Below are 18,400 nucleotides of genomic sequence, written 5' to 3' on the forward strand. Positions count from 1 at the left end.
TGGACATGATCCGGCTAGTATTATGCAAATTTGAATTATGCAACTTAAGGGGACGTGAAAGTGCACACCTTACAGCCGAAATATACAGCCCAATGCAAACCTGCCTCCAGAGGCCGGGGGTTTGCTCAGTTCATAACCTAAGACAGAGCTTTCCAAACAGTGTGTCATGATACATTAGTGTGTCAGCTGCAGTGTGTAGGTGTGTCGCATGCATGTTCCCCGTGCTCCTCATGGGGTTAGTTTGACCTCCAGTTTGCTAGTAAAACTGAATTACTGTGTCACGAAATGATGCATGTTTAAAAAGTGTGTTACCAACATGAAAAGTTCAGAAAGCTCTGTCCTAAGACAATCCAGTCTCCTTCCAGTTGCCTTGTTCAAGTTCTTACTTTTCAAACTAAATTTCCTGTGAAATGGGGATGATTGTATGAACAGCAGATCATTGCTAGTTATAAGATTAGGGTAGCCGTGTCTCTGACTTTACAGAGAACAATCTTCTATCTGAAGAGCTGTCAGAGCACAGCCCTCTGAAAGAAGCAGGGGAATAGGAAGGAGAGTGCGGGGGATGCAGTCCACCCCGGGTGTCATCCATGGGGTGTGTGTGACAAAATGGCACACCGTGGTGACTGGCACTTACTGCTGGCCCTGGCCTACAGTGTGCCCGGGCCACGCATCTCTCCTGGCAGTGACACAGTGGCTCGGGGCCCCGCGTTGCCTGAAACAGCAGCGTGGGGCTTGTGTCTACCAGGTGAACTCCATGGGCAGGTCGCCACAGCACCCCCATGTGGCTCCCCTGTGCACAGATTGCTGTGGCACCCTCATGGCCGGCTTGCCCCGCCCCCACCACTCCAGGTGCTGGAGCAGTTAGCTACACCCCCGGAAAGAAGGAATATTTTACTTAAAGGGTGGTTCAGTTCAAATCCAGTATGTTGATGACACCCAGCTCTATTTCTCCTTTGCATCTGCGAGTGAGGCAGTGGAAGCCCTTGGCCAGTGTTTTGCCTCAGTAATGGACTGGATGCTTTTATGCTGTGGGAGGTACAAGGACTCACCACTCCCAGATTCTGCTAGCGACTGAGCCAGACATGAACTTGCGACGCTCTTCACTGTAAATAGTTTGCACTAAGAATAAAGCTGGAGAAGACAGGTCGGAGTCTTGCCTGTTTGCTCTCGATCAACCACACCACCACCTGACAACCGGGTATAGTGATTCAGGATGAGAGGAAGGAAGAAATTAAACAGCACCCACAAAGCATGTTCAAAGAGTGGCCATGTCTGCAACTCGCGATTAGAAGCCAGCAAAAGCAGCTACAGAGCAGGCAAGTCAGGAGAGCCAGCCTCCTCTCTCCTGCTGATTGAAACAGAAGAAAGACACCCGGTTATTCGCACAAGCAGCAGCTGCCGCACAGCCAAATTCTGAATGAATTGCAATTCAACTCACTCAAGGATCTTTTTTCATTTTACTAAAAAACAAAAAAACCTGGACATTTTGCCATTTTTTAAAAAAACCTGGGCAGAATATTTAACCCTGAAAAAACCAGGAAAACCAGACATATGATGCTCCTATATCTACAATATATAAAATATTACTCTCAAGACACCACAAATACCCTCTACACATTGGAACACAACATAGGATACAAAATAAACTCTACCTAGTGTTCAAAAATGTGGTCTAAACCATCATTTAAATCCACATTAGCGAGAAAGAGAAAGCTCACTCTGAAACTTAACTACAGATGGTATCACAAAGTGAAGATATGCAGGTGAAGGCAAAAATTAAATGCAGTAGCTGTACAAGATTAATTGTGCCACTTGTCTAGGTCAAATAAACAGCAGCATTGTGACCTGGTACCTAATAATATGCAATGAATGATCTAGGTTTCTTTCTTTTTTAATATTTAGTTTTATTTGTGTTTCTGATACAATTCCATATCAAAGAAATGAATGGAAATAATGCAAAGGACACAAAAAAGAAAACTCTGGAATAGAAAAGAAAGAACAGTTTTAGGAAACCAAAAAATAGGCAGAAAACCAGAAAGCATTCCTCCACTGACTTCTCATGCTCTCCTTCCAGGGTTCCTTTTGTCGTCTCTGTTTGTCACCCCACCTATCGTAACTACTTAAATACACATGAGTTTTCTCTTACACTGCTGAAAATCTTACCATCTTGCTCAGTTAATTGTTTGTTTATTATATTTTTCCACATATTCAATAAAAAATATTCAGTCCTCCTTATAGCTTTCATCATTTTGATTTCTTATCATAGTGGTCATCCCTGCTAACGCCATGTATTCTAACCATTTGATACTCCATTCTTCTTCTTCTTTTTTGGTGCCTTATCTGTTTTCCATTTTGGGGCTAGTAATACAGGTGCAGCTGTTGTTGCGTAGAGAAACAAGTTTCTCTCTTTTTTAGTCACTTCTGTTGTTATTAACTCCAGCAACAATACTTCTGGGTTGTTAGAGAAGGATTTCTAAAACATTTTTTTTTTTTTTTACTTCATTATGGATCATTGCCCAGTAGTTTTTAATTATACTATGTGTTCACCACATGTGGTAAAAGGAACAACCTAGGTTTCTGTCCCAAGCCAACACATTCCAGAATCTGGATCCCACCACTGAAAAGGCCTTCCTTTGCAATGCCTGTTCAGTGTTCTTGAGGCAAAGATGGAGTAAGCTTTGCCTCAGGGTAGCTACATGCAGGAAGGGTCTTTTAATGGGGAGAGGGAGCAAATGGGCTACATTGTAGTATGAAGTTTTTAAGGATCAATAGGATCATTCCAAAATGAATGATTTTTAAGAATACAGCTGAACTTGGTTGAGGTCTCTCTTAATGAGAAGCTTGCAAACTTGAGTTATGGAACTCTGTGCTTGTTGGTCGGATCAACATTTGCCCGTTGTTTCTAATGGGGCAGCTTTCATCATGTTAGCCTGGCTGTTGTGTTCAATTTTCTGCATTACAAAAGGGGCAAAAAAGACTCCGAAAAGACTAACGATGTGATTCTAAAATAACACAGGAGTTGTGGAAAGAGATGGACACAAACCATGGGCAACTGCCCTTATAAGGGATCAAATATGTGAGGTCAGTTTCAAATTGAGGAAGATTTCTTAAAGCTCAACCCAAGGACTCTATGGCAACAGCTTGATTGCAGGCTCCATGTAAGCAGATAGAAGGGGGAATGTTATGTCTCTCCTTCTCTTTCTAATCCTTTTTGGGTATGTTTGTGGCTGTTTGGCAACCAGCATTCCAACATCATTACAGCCTGGGCATTGAAAGCTAGTCTGTTCAGGACTTTACCTTCTGCAGAGCCGAGCAAACCTTGTCCACAAGCCGTTAGTCAGAGCCCAATGATTGTTCTAAAGAATGAAATGTGAAATGTGATTACAGCTTGTTGAATTCAATAGCTGAATTGTTCACTTTCTAAGCTTCCTTGTTTAAATGAAAACATGTAATTGAAAGGCAGCTGTCTTTCTTGAAAAACAAAAACTTACAGACATCACTGGACATCCTTATGGTTATAAACCATAATTGTCAATCATCAATTCAGTTTATCAATAAGGTATCATATTATAAGAATGTCTGGATGTCTGGGACGGCGCTATCTAAATGTAGAGACTCTTTTCAGTGTTGGCAAAATATATATGCAGCATTGAAATAAAAAAATTCAATATATAAATATCAGAAATGTTGGAATTGATATAAAAACAAAAAATGTTAGATATTATTTAACTTTATATGAAGCCAACTATGAATTATTTGCAATTGGATATTGAATGGGTGCTACCTTGCAATTTTGATAACATCTATAGAGATGTTTTGGAGCTCCTGGAGAGTCATTCCTAGGCAGTGTAGACAATCCCAAACTAGATGAACCAATGGTATAAAGCAGCTTTCCTTTTTTGCCCTGCCCTTCTGTATTTCCCGTCCACTTCCATGGGGCTTACACATGAACAGACACACAAGGATTTTGCCAATTCATTTGTAAATGTCAATAGATATCAGTTGTTTGTTAGTAAAGCCTATAAAAGAGAGCATCTGTAAAATGAAGAAATAAATATGCTCAAATTAGACTTATTAGAAGTAAATGTTTTTGTGCAGTCCTAAATCTACTTGGTAGAGATGGGATTGAGCCTTATAGAACACCGTGGCAGTTACTTCTGAGTAGACAAACAGAGGATTGCAGTGTAAGTGGGTTTTGATAAGTTACATTAATGCTTATGTGTTAATAACTTTCTCAGGCTGGCAGGTTGATTACCATAATATTTCTCAATAACTTGTATTTTTTTCTTTACCTTGAATTATAAGGAAATTATCACTTTAATAAATTTAGCTGATAATTATCAACCAACAGACAAGCTTATCCAGATAAGAACTGTTCTTCCTGTATTACAAAAAATACAAAAAAAATCCCTATTTCATCTTGTTGGAGGCGCATATGATTCTGCTTTGTGATTAAGATGTTGCAAAACTATGGGGCTGCATAAAATATTTTTTCAAATATTAGCTTAATTATACTTTTCTGTGGAAGGGGGGGGAAAGGTCAACAGTTACATTTATTCATGTTACATGTTTTTTTCAGGGGTGTTTCTGTAATAGATAGACAAGGAGGCGATAAATGAACAAAGAGTCACAGAGTGAATACCCCAGGGATGCCAAACAACTGAATATTAATTAAAATCAATAAATAATTCAAAAAACGCTTATGTATACTCTCAGCTGAAAATAATGAACTCAATTACTCACCAAGGATCTGTACCTAAATAATTTCTGTCTGACTTTATTCAGGACAGTTAAAGCAGATAAAAGTTAACCAAATCATAACTAGCACAGGGAGCATTATGGTGTGGCACTTTTCCCAAAAACCCTTTCTTTTTATACAGTTTGTTATTTGAATGTAACAATTCAGTAAAAATATCTAAAAGATTTGGCCCAAAATTTTAATTTAATTTTAATCATTCCCACCCCACCTAAACCTTCCTCGTAAAACTATATCACAGAATTGTAGCATTGGAAGGGGCCGCAAGGATCATGCAATGCAGGAATCGTGTGCCCAACGTGGGGCTCAAAACCACATTCCTGAGATTAAGAGTCTTCCTTCAAGTGTTCTTCCACCCTCCCAAGCCCTAGGACCTCCAAGCCACAAAATTCATAAAACCAATGAACAAATAAGAAGTGCAGAGTGGAAGAGAGTAGATTAACGTTTCTTTAAAATTAATTGAGTCTGACCCCTTGTGAGCAGCCTTGTTAAATCAGACTTGGCATTAGCACTGCACAGAATTACATTACAGCATTTCAAAGCTGTTTAATTCCCACTCACCCCCCTGCAAAAGAACGGCAGTTCGCTTGGCCACACCTAAGGATTTAGCCTGCTGGCAATTCTAGTGCTCTAACAAGTTTAAACTAGAACTAATCTAATATCCAGGATTAGTAAGCAATTCTTCATTCAGACTATTCCCTAAATAGGAGAAAAATCTGCATATAGTTCTTGGCCAGCAATTAGTTTTGTGGAAATCTGTATTTTCTTCTGTTGGCATACTTAAAAAAAAAAATAACAGAGAGAAAATCTCCATTGTGCTCACTTCCCAAATTTTCTAAAATTGTAATGATTATACTAATGAGACTAGACTGAGACAACTTACTCAACATACCTTCTATTTTCCCATGATCTAAAATAAGCACAGTTAGGATCATATATCTCAATTATGGGTGCATGCCACTGGTCTGCTTGTATATAGCACCTTCCACCCATAATGTGAAGAAGTCTGATGTTTATCAGAAACATAACTTCACAGATGATCCTTTTAAAGCTATGCGCTAGATATGTGATAATATATTTAAGTCTCCAAGTTTCAAAATTCAAGAGCCCCCCTTTTCTGAAAATAATCACCAAGAATATGACATTTCCAACAAGTACTGCATATTCAGATAATTCAGTCATTGTGTATTACACCTTCAGGTAACTATATATAACTTCCCATTTTAAAAACCTGTGCATTTTGATAGCAGTAAATTGTGATTTACATACAGAAACATGGTTCTGTATCCAAGTGGCCAAGGCAGAGGAGAAGAGAGATTCCTCATATCCAGTGGCCCCGATTGTACACATAGCTCTAGCCCCAAACAAATAATGGTAGAAACAATTAATGTGTTGAGACAGGAGTTGAACTCAGAGCAGGTACACTCTGCTCACAACCTTGCCAATTATCTCTTCAAGAAGGTAATGGATTTGCAATAACTGCTGCTTTCACATATGTCTGGATTGGGGCCATTAAATAAAGGTCAAGCCAAATTGGTTCACACATATATGTTTTTTGCTTGCAGCACTGAGTGAATTGGCTTTCAGAGATCCAAAATCACTTTAGCTCCAGTCCAATGAGCTATAAGCATCAAGTGTTGAGAAAGCATTTTTGTAAATGCTTTGAGATTTTTTGCAATTAAGCAGTGTATAAATTTATTAAATAAATAGATAAATAGATAGATAGATAAAATAGGACCATGCAAATGCATTTGGGAGTGAGCCCTAAACCAGCTTGCATCCAGATTTATGATTTGAGTGTTTGACATATACAGATTGTACATTGAACAGATGTCTGATCCCAAACTCATTGATTATCAAGGAAATATTTCTTCTGAAATAATCAAGAAAATCCAGTCCTCCACAGGCATTAGAATAAGGTACCAACTCAGATTTGGTACTTCACTGGCAATGATGGACTTTTGAAAACCACAAAGAGGATAGCTTCCAGCCAGTTAGTTCTATCAGGTTCTATCAGATCTACCCTAGAGTTGATACTTTGCAACCTGGTCCTAGGTCTCTTTACTAAAAGCAAGAGCATTCTGTGGGGTTTATTCCTATATAGGCATGCACAGAATCACATCCTTCGTTCTTTGGGTCAAACTCAGCACAATGAAAGCAGTTCAGCCATATGCCCATGCTGTTAACATATCAAATAGACTGTGAGATCTTAGTCTGACATCAAAAGGGGGCCAAGCATGAGTGGAGGAGAACCAGCCCCTTTCCTTGTCTCATTTCCCCATTGTTAGTTGTGCAAAGTTGCTCATTCCTATTTTTTGTCCAGTTTGAGGACTGGAAGCTGGGAAAGAAAAGAGCATGGGATAATGGGCCACAGGAAAGGAAAGGGAGAGCTCGGTTTCCCTCTGCCATAGGTGCCAACTTCCTGGGGCCCTGGGTGCCTGAGCACCCACAAAATTCCCCATGAAGGGGCCAGGCACCCACAACACTCCTGCCCTCTGCTGTGCACTCCTTCTAAACAGAACCCATATACCACAGTTTAGATGTGAATGAGAAGGACGTGCAGCTAAAATGCCGCAGTGGCTGTCACGTCTAGTTTGAGTCTAAGAAAAGCCCTACTGGATCAAACCAAAATCCATTCAGTTCAGCTTCCTGTTCTCGTATTGGCCAACCATATTGCCCTATGGGAAGCCTCAAGGTAGGATTTGAGTATGACAAAACTCACCTTGCTGGAAATTCCCAGCAATTGGTCTTCAGCAGCATACTGCCTTCAAGGAACTTAGCCATGATGGCCTGTAGCCACAGATAGCCTTACCCAGTGCCTTTTTGCCTGGGGCTACTCAAGGGTACTCAGCACCAGCACCGCCCCCCATGTTAAAAATATGGCACTTACAGTAACAACTTCATGGTGAATACTGGCACCTTTCCCCCTAAAAATAAAGCACTGGCCTTATCCTCAATGAATTTGTTCCCTAACTGTTCCAGAGTTACATGAGCACCAAATATCTCATTTACAATCATCAGGGGATCTGATGCAGAATCATGGACGTTAATGCAATTCACCACAAAAGTTGCGCAGCCCCACCCTCTTCGTGACCAAATGCATCTGCTTGACTTACCAATGGGCATGATGATAAAGAAGGGGAGCCAGCAGAGTATGAAGCATCCCACAACAATCCCCAGACTTTTAGCTGCTTTCTTTTCCCTGGAGAACTTGAGGAGCCTCACGGAAAAATTGGATTTGTGCTTGGTGCTGGGTGTTGATCCAGTGGTTTCTGTGGTGGTTTTGCGGTGGATGCGAAGAGTCACTTCCTCTGAATGGGACTTCTCTGTTTTGAGGCCACAAGACAGTCCTTTGCTTTCCCTTTTTGCCACCACATACACCTGGCAGTACATTGCCAGTATGATGATCAAGGGGAGGTAGAAGGAGCCCAGGGCAGAGAATAAGACGTAACCAGGGTCAGTATTGATCTGACAGATGGTTTCATCTTCTGGAGCTGGCTGTTTCCAGCCAAAGAGGGGCCCTACTGATATCACAAGGGACAGTACCCAGACACACAGAAGGGCTAGCAGGCCCCTCTTTTCAGTCACTATGGCTGGATATCTTAGCGGGTAGCTCACCCCAATGTATCGGTCTATAGAGATGACACAAAGGCTCATGATGGAAGCTGTGCAGCATAGAACGTCCACAGCTGCCCAGATGTTGCAGAAGATCCTCCCAAAAACCCAATACCCCAAAATCTCAAAAATAGCAGAGAAAGGGAGGACGGTAGAAGTCAACAGGAGGTCGGCCACAGCCAAGTTGATAATGTAATAGTGAGTTACGCTTTGCAGGTGCTTGTGGCAGGCTACTGACAGGATAACCAAAATGTTACCCAGGACTCCAAAAACAATCAGCCCCCCCAAGATAACACCTAATAATATGGCTTTGGAAATATTTACTTCCTCCACAGGCTGGGTGCAGTTGAAGCAGTCAGAGGCAGAGATGTTCTCGGAGTTCAAAGCCATTATATCAATACTGGTTAATGTTCGTCCAGTGTTGTTTGTGATTCACTCTGCCCTTTCTTTGAAAGAGCGAAGAACAAATATTTGGTAGTGTTGCAAGAAGCTTTATTTCCACATTGTTGATAAAAACTAACTGGAAATGTGGTTCTATAAAGATAAATGCAGAACCTGGAAGGACACCTCAGACTGGGAAACTTATTTGAAAATCCACATTTATTCCGTGGCATCTGTTCCAGTTAGGCCAAATAAAAATACTGCTGCAATTTGGAAGACTCTCTTTAGGACACTCTCCTTGATGTTCTCTGGACCTTGTGGGGTGCTTGATGACACAGTATTGCAGAAGGGGTCAAAGATCTCTTTCCAAGTTTCTGTTGGGCTGTTAAAAAAAGAGCCATCAGGTTACAGAATGCTTTCTGCTACTAAGCAAGGAAAATATGTTTGGGTTTGTAGCAAAGGAAAATGTCTGAGTTCGTGGAAAGGCCATCAACATCTGAAGTGCGTCCATTTAAATCTGTCTCATTAGACACAAATGGCAGGAACATGCTCTTTTCTCCCATTTATTTGGGTCTTTATCATACTTGATTTTCAAATATGTTTAAAGTTGGAATAGTGGAAGACCACAAGGATGTTTCCAATTAAGCTTTGCTTTTGTTATCATCAGAGATGTGCATCACAGTCTTGAGATGTGGAACAAAGTTTGCTGAAGCCGTAAGATTCTCAGCGTTGTGCCAACTGCCTCCAGGATGTAAGCTTATTAACAAATGCTGGTCATAGCTCCAAACAGGGACTTCTTCTTGCTGTGCTCCTTGCAGGATAGATATGCTAACTCCTAAATAAGAAAAAAAGAAAAGGAAGCTTATTTTAAAAGCCATGACTCCTGTAATGCTGCTGTAATGTCCAGACAGCAAAGGTTTTCTGTGACCTGGGAATCAACTTGACTGATTTTTCCTTATCATCTGCAGCACTAACTTCTGTTTACTAGTATATTGCTTGCTCAGTAGATGCTGTTGCTCAACCCCATTGCTTTTGACCAATGGTGGAGCATCCCCCACCTGTCTCCGGAGCAGGTGCACACCAGGGCGCATGCAGGGCACGCTGTGGGGGCAGGGGCAGGGCGCACCACAGGAGGGACCCCTGCCCACTGCTGCAAAATGGGATGAGTTCACGGTGACCTGGAAGCCCAGTGTTGCTTTGCAGGACTCACAAAAATGGGCTTGTGGGGTGCTGCGAGCAGGCATGCAACTCAGTCTTGCAAACCCAGTGCTGCTTTTGGAAGCGGTGCTGGGCTCGCAGGCAGAGTGCCGTGAGCTTTTGTGTACTTCTCATGGCATCCTCCAGTTGCATTGCGGCTGAGAAGGACTCAACAGGCCTGTGCCCTGGTCCCCGTGAATGCAGCACTATGGCACCGCTTGCAGGGGCCAGGACGCATGCCTGTTGCCTCCTTCTCAGCTGCCCCCCAGCTGGAGGGCTCCGTGTGAAGGATGCAACAGCTCAGGGCACCCTCCTGGCAAGCAGCACCACTAGGAAAAGCAGCGCTGGGCCCACAGGGGCCAGGGGGCACACCTATTGCATCATTCTCAGCTGCCCTCTAGCTGGAGGGCGCTGAGAAGGATGCAAGTGCTCACAATGGGGCAGGGCGCTAAACGGCACCAGGGGCAACGGCCCCCTCAGCCCCCCATCACGCCATCCTTTCTGACTCTCAGTGCAAGAATGCTATTGCTGCCTGGTGGTTTTGTCAATCACAACCCTGCAGTCTCAATATAGGGACAATTCAACATATTTCAAAAGAAGTCTCTGTGTGTTTTCCTATTTCATGTGATGAAGACAGAAAAGCTTGTGGCTACACAGTGGAGAACAAATCTATGGACATTTTCACACTACAGGCTCAAAGTGATTTGTAACGCAGACTAGCAGCTGGAATTACAATGATCTCCCACTTTCTCTTCCACATTAGCAATGGTCCCACATATGCATAAATAGTGGGCGAGATAGACTTTACACTGATTCAGCTCTTAGATACGAATATGCCATGGCTACTCTGTAGGGATTTTTCCAGCCTGCATTTTCTTTTTACAGCCAATGGTTTGCCCAGGCAAGAAGGCCTGATCCATGCTAGGGATGACCCCACTACTGAATACTTAGACATAGCTCTGCGCCACATGTAGAATACCTTCAGCGCTGAGTAAAGAGTGACCACCACCAGCCCTTGTGCATAAGAGAAGGGCAGCATGGTTCAGTGACACAGCAAAATCAGAAGACCCCTGCTTCAATCACTGGCATCCCCACTTAAAATGATCTGGTAGCAAATAATGATAAAGACTCCACTCTGATTGAGACCACTGCCAGTCAAAGCAGAATAATGGGCTGAATGGGTGAATTAGTCAGACTATGGGCAGTATCTAATTCATTCGTTCCTTTAGTGTTTTGTCTGCATGGGCCAAATTCAACAGGTGAGTGGGGCCACCCATCTATCAATTTTCTGATGTCACAAATGGCACCAGGGGATTTGGTGCTCTGAGGTCCCGAAGTTGGGGCTTCAAAAAGCACCAGCAGGCAGCCCCCTTTGTTTCAGCAGCTGTTTCACTGAAACTCCCTTCGCAGTGAATGAACTGCTGAAATAAAGGCAGAAAATACACCCAGACCAAGGAGAGGTTGTCCTCCTTTCACATCAGCTGAAGGACAGGGGGAGGTTGCTTGGTGCTGGGTTTGGGTGCTCTCCCATATACACAGATCAAGCAGGATCATTTGCTGTTGACATCAGTTGATGTGTGTGTGTGTTGGGGTGTGTGTGATCCTGCATAGCCCTGGCCTCCTGCTCTGTGCAGTGCTTCAAAGCCTTGTTTTTGAGCAATATGGAAGCAAATCAAGCAGACTTTGTCAACCCCCACCCACCCTTTTGGTGAACCCCTGTCCTTACTTGCACAATGTTGGGTGTAGGGTGGGTAGGTGGCCTTGCAGGCCAAAAGGGGAAGCCTGGGTCGGGACTGGCCTGTGGGCTGGAGGGTCCCCATTCCTGCATTTGCACAAGGATTTATGCTTGTGCAATGAACCCTCACTTCTCCCTACATGTACACCCCATGCCTTCCCCAAATCTGCCCTGGAGGGTTGTGGGAACCCATAGAGCAAATTTAGGGGGTACAGTGGGAGTATGGAGGGAGAACATTCCATTGTGCAAGCAGAAATCCTTGCACTGTTGGACTGTTTCCATAGTGCTACTTTGGATACAATCCCAGACATTTGAATTAAAGCCCATAGTTTCCACCAAAGAGTCTGGGAACTGTAGTTTATTCCCCAATGAATTACTTTTCCAAGCACCCTTGATTAGTGTGTTGGGCATTCATAGGTCTAATGAATAACTTTGGGGTACATCTGAACCCCAATGGCCCTCTTTTAAGAAACTAAAGCAATGGTATAACCAATAGTTTACAGCAAAAGCATTTTTAGAAGTTTGAAAACAGTGATTTTCACTCTATATGAGAGTTGTGTACACTCCAGGTATTAAAACAGCATGTGCACCTCTCCAAGTAAGGAAAGAGGACATATTCTCCAGATGGGCAGGATAACAACAACAACAACAACAACATTTGAATGTTCCAAACAAATAAACAGAGGAGCAGAAAGTACAACAGGCTTTCTTCCCTCACTTGCTAAGAGATTCCGAAGTCTCTCCTGAGCCAGACCAGGCAACTCATCCATCTCTTTAGTTCCAAATTGCCCATTAAAGATGGCAGCACCTCCCCAGAATCACAGAATCTTTCCTAGTCTTGCTCCCCAAGTTCTCTCTTCATTACATGGAGATGTCAGAGTACAAACTGAGACCAATAGACACACAATATTGTCCGCTCTGTACTGACTGTTCTGACTGCCTAAGTTTACAGACATCTTTCCAGCCCTACTTAGCTATTCCAGGGACTGGACTTAGGACCTTCTGCATTGCAAAATGTGCCCTCTGTCACTGATCTGTGACTTTCCCAAAAGGCTTCTACTAAGACTAATGCAGATAAAATAAATCACAGAAGAGCTGGACCCAATCTTTGTAGGATTTATACGGTTGGGAACACAAAAATCAGGTATCAACCGGGTAACAATGCCTCTTGTAACTGGTAATTGTCCAATTTCCCAGTATGCAACACTTGCTAGTATTTTGGGAAACAATATATTAAACCTCACAGATTCTACTTCATTTTAGAACTTAAGTGAGACCTGAGATTTTTTAGCCACAGTAGGGATGAAATTAACACAGACAAGCTTGGTAAGTCCTATTACAGATAGTTTTTGGTGGTCGCATCTAGGCAATTTATACATTTAAGCTTTGCATAAAATTGCTGCAGATCGACTAGACCAGGGGTCTGCAACCTTTAAGACAAAAAGAGCCACTTGGACCCATTTCCGAAGGAAAAAAAACCTGGGAGCCGCAAAACTCGTCATTATAAAAATAACTTTTTTGTCACTTTTTATTATTATTTCTTTGTTTGACCCCTCAGAATTACTCCTCCTCATAGAAATAAACGTTAAATTAACAAGTTACCTTTTTGTGTGTGTGTGTTCTTCACTCCCCTTCAAAACAGTGACCAGCGTACATGCCCCCTTTCAATGCAGTGACCAGCTTACAATGTAGCGGGCGGGCGGGCGGGCAGGTGACGTCGGGACGGTTTGTGACTAACGCACGCACGGCCCCCATGCGATGTCACAGCCAGTACAGCGCCCACCACAGTGGGGAGTGTTGGGGCGCACAATGCGCCTCCTCCCCTCGCTAGTATCCGCCCCGGAGCCGCAGCAAAGGTGTAAAAGAGCCACATGCGGCTCCGGAGCCGCAGGTTGCAGACCCCTGGACTAGACTTATATAATTCCTGACCTCTTGGACCCAACATTCACATCTCTCCCCCCCCCCCCACTGTACATGGATATCCACATGTGTACTCAGGCACACATATTTGGGCTACCTGAGGAAACAATTTGAGCATCTGATGAAACAGGTTCTAGACAAAATAAATCTGTTAGTTTTTAGAGTGCTACAAGTCTCTCTGTTAACAACAACAACAACAACAGTGAAAGTTACTACCACCATCACTTGGTGCCATTAGGTCCCAGAGTAGGTTACAACAATTTAAAATTAAGTATTAAAAACAGTTAAAACAATTTACAATCAGGAAATAGTCATTTCACACATGCTAGTTACCCGGAGAGAGAAATACTGCTGAATTTTCCCTCTGCAAGTAGTTTCACAGTTTTAGTTTTAAAATGTCAGCATATGAACACAAAGTAGCCTCTTGGACTGTTCTGAAGTTGTTTCCTTGTCAGAAAGAAAGAAAGAAAGAAAGAAAGAAAGAAAGAAAGAAAGAAAAAGAAAAGAAAAAGCTTATAGAAATGGTATGTTCTAAGATGAACAAGTTATGAGGTGAAAATTATTGAGGGGAAAATGATGACAAATAATGAACACAGTTTCATTCAAATGGTATAGATGTTTCATAACAAGTGGGGAAAACTGGAGTGTTAAGTGTATTCCCCCCCACATACATATACAAAAATTGGGAGAAGAAAATGCACCAAGTCCCAGCAGAGGTCTAAACCGGTCTAAGCAAGTCTAAATAAACAACAACAGTGCCTATTGGGGGACTAGGAAATTAAAATGGGGAAATTGCGAATGGCTGTAAGGTGGGCAAACCCCAGACGGACAAACATTACCTAGGAGAAAAGCAGCTGCCAGATGCAAACGGGAACGCGGGTCTCTAGATGCGACCACCGTCTCTAAGCTGCTGCCTGCGCTTCTCCTTCAAGCTGAAGGGCTGCAGACCTCCTGTTGCAGAGCGCGCGAGGCAGGAGGATGACAGGCAGACATCTCCAGCGCACCGCGGGACATTCTGCTCGGAAGCAAAACCAAACCATGCAAGCACTCTCCACGCCCCCCCCCCCCCATGTATTTTGATGACTCACATTTACACTTATTCCCTCTGTCCCAATGGCTGGCCGGGGCTGGAGGCCAGCTCCGTGACCCCCCTCCCCTCCTCCCAGCTGAATAATACTCCGCTTTGCACTGTCCAGGAGAAGCAGCAACTTCACGGCTGCTGAGCTGATGCAGCTGGCTGGGCAGGATCCCCTTCGATTTTACCGTAATCTCCCGCCTCTTACCGTATTGCAGCATAGTAAAGAGCACGTTTGACAGTTGTCCACGTCTCTCTCTGCTGACTCTCCCTCCCTCTCTTCCCCTTTCCTCCACCTATTGGATGCAAAAGCAATGATAGAATTTGGTTCTTTAGCTGCCTCTCGTAACCACGTAAAATTATATTACAGCAACAATATTTGGGAAATATTCACACCGGGCTCGTGTGATACAAAGAAGAAAAGGGAAATACAGAAAAGGAAAAAAAGAACGGAGGGGTGATGTTAGAACTATTGTAAAAAGCTTGGTGTTTTTTTACGCAGAGGAAACTGTCACGATCTTTCTTGCTTTGGAGACCTGTTTATCCAGCATTTCCCTTGACTTCTTTGCAGGAAGGTCTGATAATATTGCATCCACCAAGTGCCATCGCACACTTCTCGGCGCATTTTCCTTATCGCAAAAAGTCCAATCTTTCAGGAAAGCGGGTTTATTGTGCAAGGCTTCCCTGTCAGCTGTAATGGAGCAGCCTGAATTTGCTGGCATGTGATTGAGCGGTCCTCGAAATATCAGCAGCTTGGAAGTGCCATTAATTAAAAAACAAACCGAGATGAATGTGACCTCGCCTACTATCAGCACTGCGGTGCACATTCGCTGGCAAAATGTCTTCAAGCGGCTGTCAACCACACATGCAAATTGGGGCCAGCCCCCCCCCCCCGCACCTGATTTACCCCGGCAAAGAACTTGATTGATTGAAGATAATAAGCTTGAAAATAATTCATTTAAGAATAAAAGCTTCTTCTCTGAGTGTGAAAACTACTAGTTGAAAAGAAAAGAAAAAACGGGGCAGCTATTCCACCCCCCCCCCATGCGAGTGCTCTGAAGACCATCCATCTGATTCTGCTTATTCTGAGCACCCCATGTTCTCTACTTTTTCACAGTAATGAAAACCCTTATTGATCGATTCCCCTTCAGCTTCTAAAACTCGCACAAGCACCGTCTTGCTTTTTTCTTTCTTTGAACCTGCATCTGGAAATAAGGCAGCTCCACCTAGCAAGGGAGGCTGAAAAACTCCACTGGAGTCCCACTGGGGAATGGATTTCTGTGCACTCAAAGTGAGGGCTTTGAAATCCTGAAATGACAATAACACGTGAAAAGCTGGCCAGCAGAATGTATCAGAGGATTTGGCACATGGCACCAGCTGGGGCACACAGCCACCACCAATGCCAGAAGTGAGCACGTGGCTCAGCTCTAAGATCAGTCCTAAGTTATTTCCAATTTGCACAGGAAAGCACTGCATTAAAAAAGAATATTGATGCACACTGGCGCATCTTGCTAATGCTGGGAGCTTGCTGGGGCAACCCAATCAGAAGGGCAGGGTACAAATAAAAATAAAATAAAATAAAAATAATACAAATTAACTGAAGGAACTGAAAGGCAGGCAAGCTCCAATTCCTAGAAATTCCTAACACTAAACCAGAATCCAGGAGGCAAAGGAAGCTGAGGACATCCTCTAGTTCTTAGGTATCACTTGATGTTGCAGTCATCAAATGATGAATTTGCTTATGGGAATCAGTTTGTATACTGCCAGTAATGTGGTTCAAGCAGGGAAAAGTAGGCATTATATTTCCTGTTCTTAGTGCATGAATCCGGTGGTTTTGAGGCAGAGTTTGGTTTGGATGAAAGAAGGCTTATCAAGTGATCTGCACACATAGATCCTGAGGAACAGATCTGAACTGGATTTAATTTATAAATCCACTACACAGAATGGCACATAGGATTAATGTTCTGTTTTTGGTTTTTTTGATTGCATCAGTACTGCTTTCTTAGCACCATAGAAGAATATCTATAAACTGGAGTCAGGTAGGTAGCTGTGTTGGTCTGACATAGTCGAAATTTAAAAAATATTAACAGTTGTCCAGTAGCACCTTATAGACCAACTAAGTTTGTTCTGGTATAAGCTTTCATGTGCAAGAAGTGTGCATGCACACGAAAGCTTATACCAGAACAAACTTAGTTGGTCTATAAGGTGCTACTGGACATTTTTTTATTTTTATATAAACTGGAGTGTATTTACAGCAGGGTGACAGAGATTGTGAGGGGCCTGGAGAAATGATTGAAGGAGCTGCTAAGAAGCAGTTAGGTAAGAAACAATAGCCTGGACAAGAAACAGGTAAGAGGCAATATGTAAAGGGCTATCACATGGAACAAATTTGTTTTCTGTTTTTCCAGGGAGTGGGACTCAAACGAATGGGCTCAAATGACAAGGGGATTTCTCCCAAACACTAGAGAAAAAAATGATAGAGATACAGGCTGTATGACAACAGAGTGGGTGGTGTATTTTCCTTCACTGGAGGTTTTAAAGCAGAGGCTCAATGACCACCGAAACATAATGTTGTAATATTGGATATAGGAACCTAGCAAGCTTCCTAAGGGTCCAATTAGTTCAGCACTGACTAGCAGGGTTCTCCAGGATTTCCGATAGAAGTCTCTCCCATGATGCCAGTAACTGAACCTGAGATCGTCTGCAGGTAACCATTGAGCTAAGGCACTTCCCCTGTAAGGTGAGTTGCAATGGTGTGGCTGGAATAGATGACCTGCAAAGTCCTATTCAGGTCCATAACTCTGTGATTCAGTAGCCAAGGATTGAAATGCATAGGTGTAGGATCACCAACCTTTTGGGAATTCTGTATACATTTGCAAGCTGGTTGACATTATATGCAACACCCCAAATCAAAGAATGGATGGATAAAATATAGGATTTTGCTAGTACCAAGCAGACAAATTTCTTAAAATATCAAGAAGGAAGAGAGAGGCAGGGCATTTTATTATTATTATTATTTGTAAAGTTGAAGGTGTGTTGATTACAGTAAAAGATGCCATTTATTACCACACATATGTTTTGAGTTCGCAATGTATTCATGGCTAATTTGGTAGTAAGTAGTAAGCATTGCAGTACACACACTGCATGCCTTTACTAGTTTTAAATGTGCTTTGGGAAATAGTCCTAGACTGATTAGGTGTAGTGGCTTTCTCTGGGCACAATAAGCAATTTCATATCAATTATCAATTTCTTGTTCTGTTATCACCTATGTATTAACACTGTCAAATGATGTTGAGTAGTAAATTATGAAAAAAGGGAGAGAAGGCAATCAGCAGCTTTCTCAGAACATGTGGAGGAAGTGCTCTCACCCCTGTGACCCTGTCCCCACTGCCTGGGTGTGCATCCTGGAGTTTTCCAAGTGGTTGGGAACCTGCACAATTGAGATTCCCAGTGATCCAGAGGATTCGAGGTGTGTTTGGCTGGGTGTTTGAGGATTCCCTCTTTGGACCTTCCCACTCAGTGGATAAGGGTCTGGGGTGGGGTTGCTGGCAATGGGGATGTTGTGGGGAGGCTATCTTATATTGCTTTCTGTCACCTGCAGATAAGCCCACTGGGGGAGGGTGTAAATGTAGAAGTGGCTTCTTCTTATGAGGGTGTTTTGCAAGAGAGACATTTTTATATGCAGCTGCAGAGTAATATGTAGTTATGCCCTGAGTCATTT

The 18,400-nt window shown here is 42.9% G+C and overlaps 1 protein-coding gene across 2 annotated transcripts in view; it reads right to left on the minus strand.

The window, feature by feature from the left end:
• Positions 1–14,848, minus strand: part of ADRA1A (adrenoceptor alpha 1A) — a 56,937-nt gene extending 42,089 nt beyond the window's left edge. The window contains exons 1-2 of one of the 2 annotated variants that reach the window (XM_083713674.1): positions 14,693–14,848; positions 7,873–9,587 (exon numbers count right to left, since the gene is read on the minus strand). In XM_083713674.1, coding sequence (XP_083569800.1) covers positions 7,873–8,761 — 889 coding nt within the window. In that variant the 5' untranslated portion in view covers positions 8,762–9,587; positions 14,693–14,848. Of the gene's footprint in view, positions 1–7,872; positions 9,588–14,443 lie in introns of both variants that reach the window. The other variant, XM_083713673.1, reaches the window with a different exon arrangement.
• Between the last annotated feature and the right edge of the window lie 3,552 nt (positions 14,849–18,400).

This window comes from Podarcis gaigeae, assembly GCF_964106915.1.
Source record: "Podarcis gaigeae genome assembly, chromosome: 15".
Lineage (NCBI taxonomy): Eukaryota > Metazoa > Chordata > Lepidosauria > Squamata > Lacertidae > Podarcis > Podarcis gaigeae.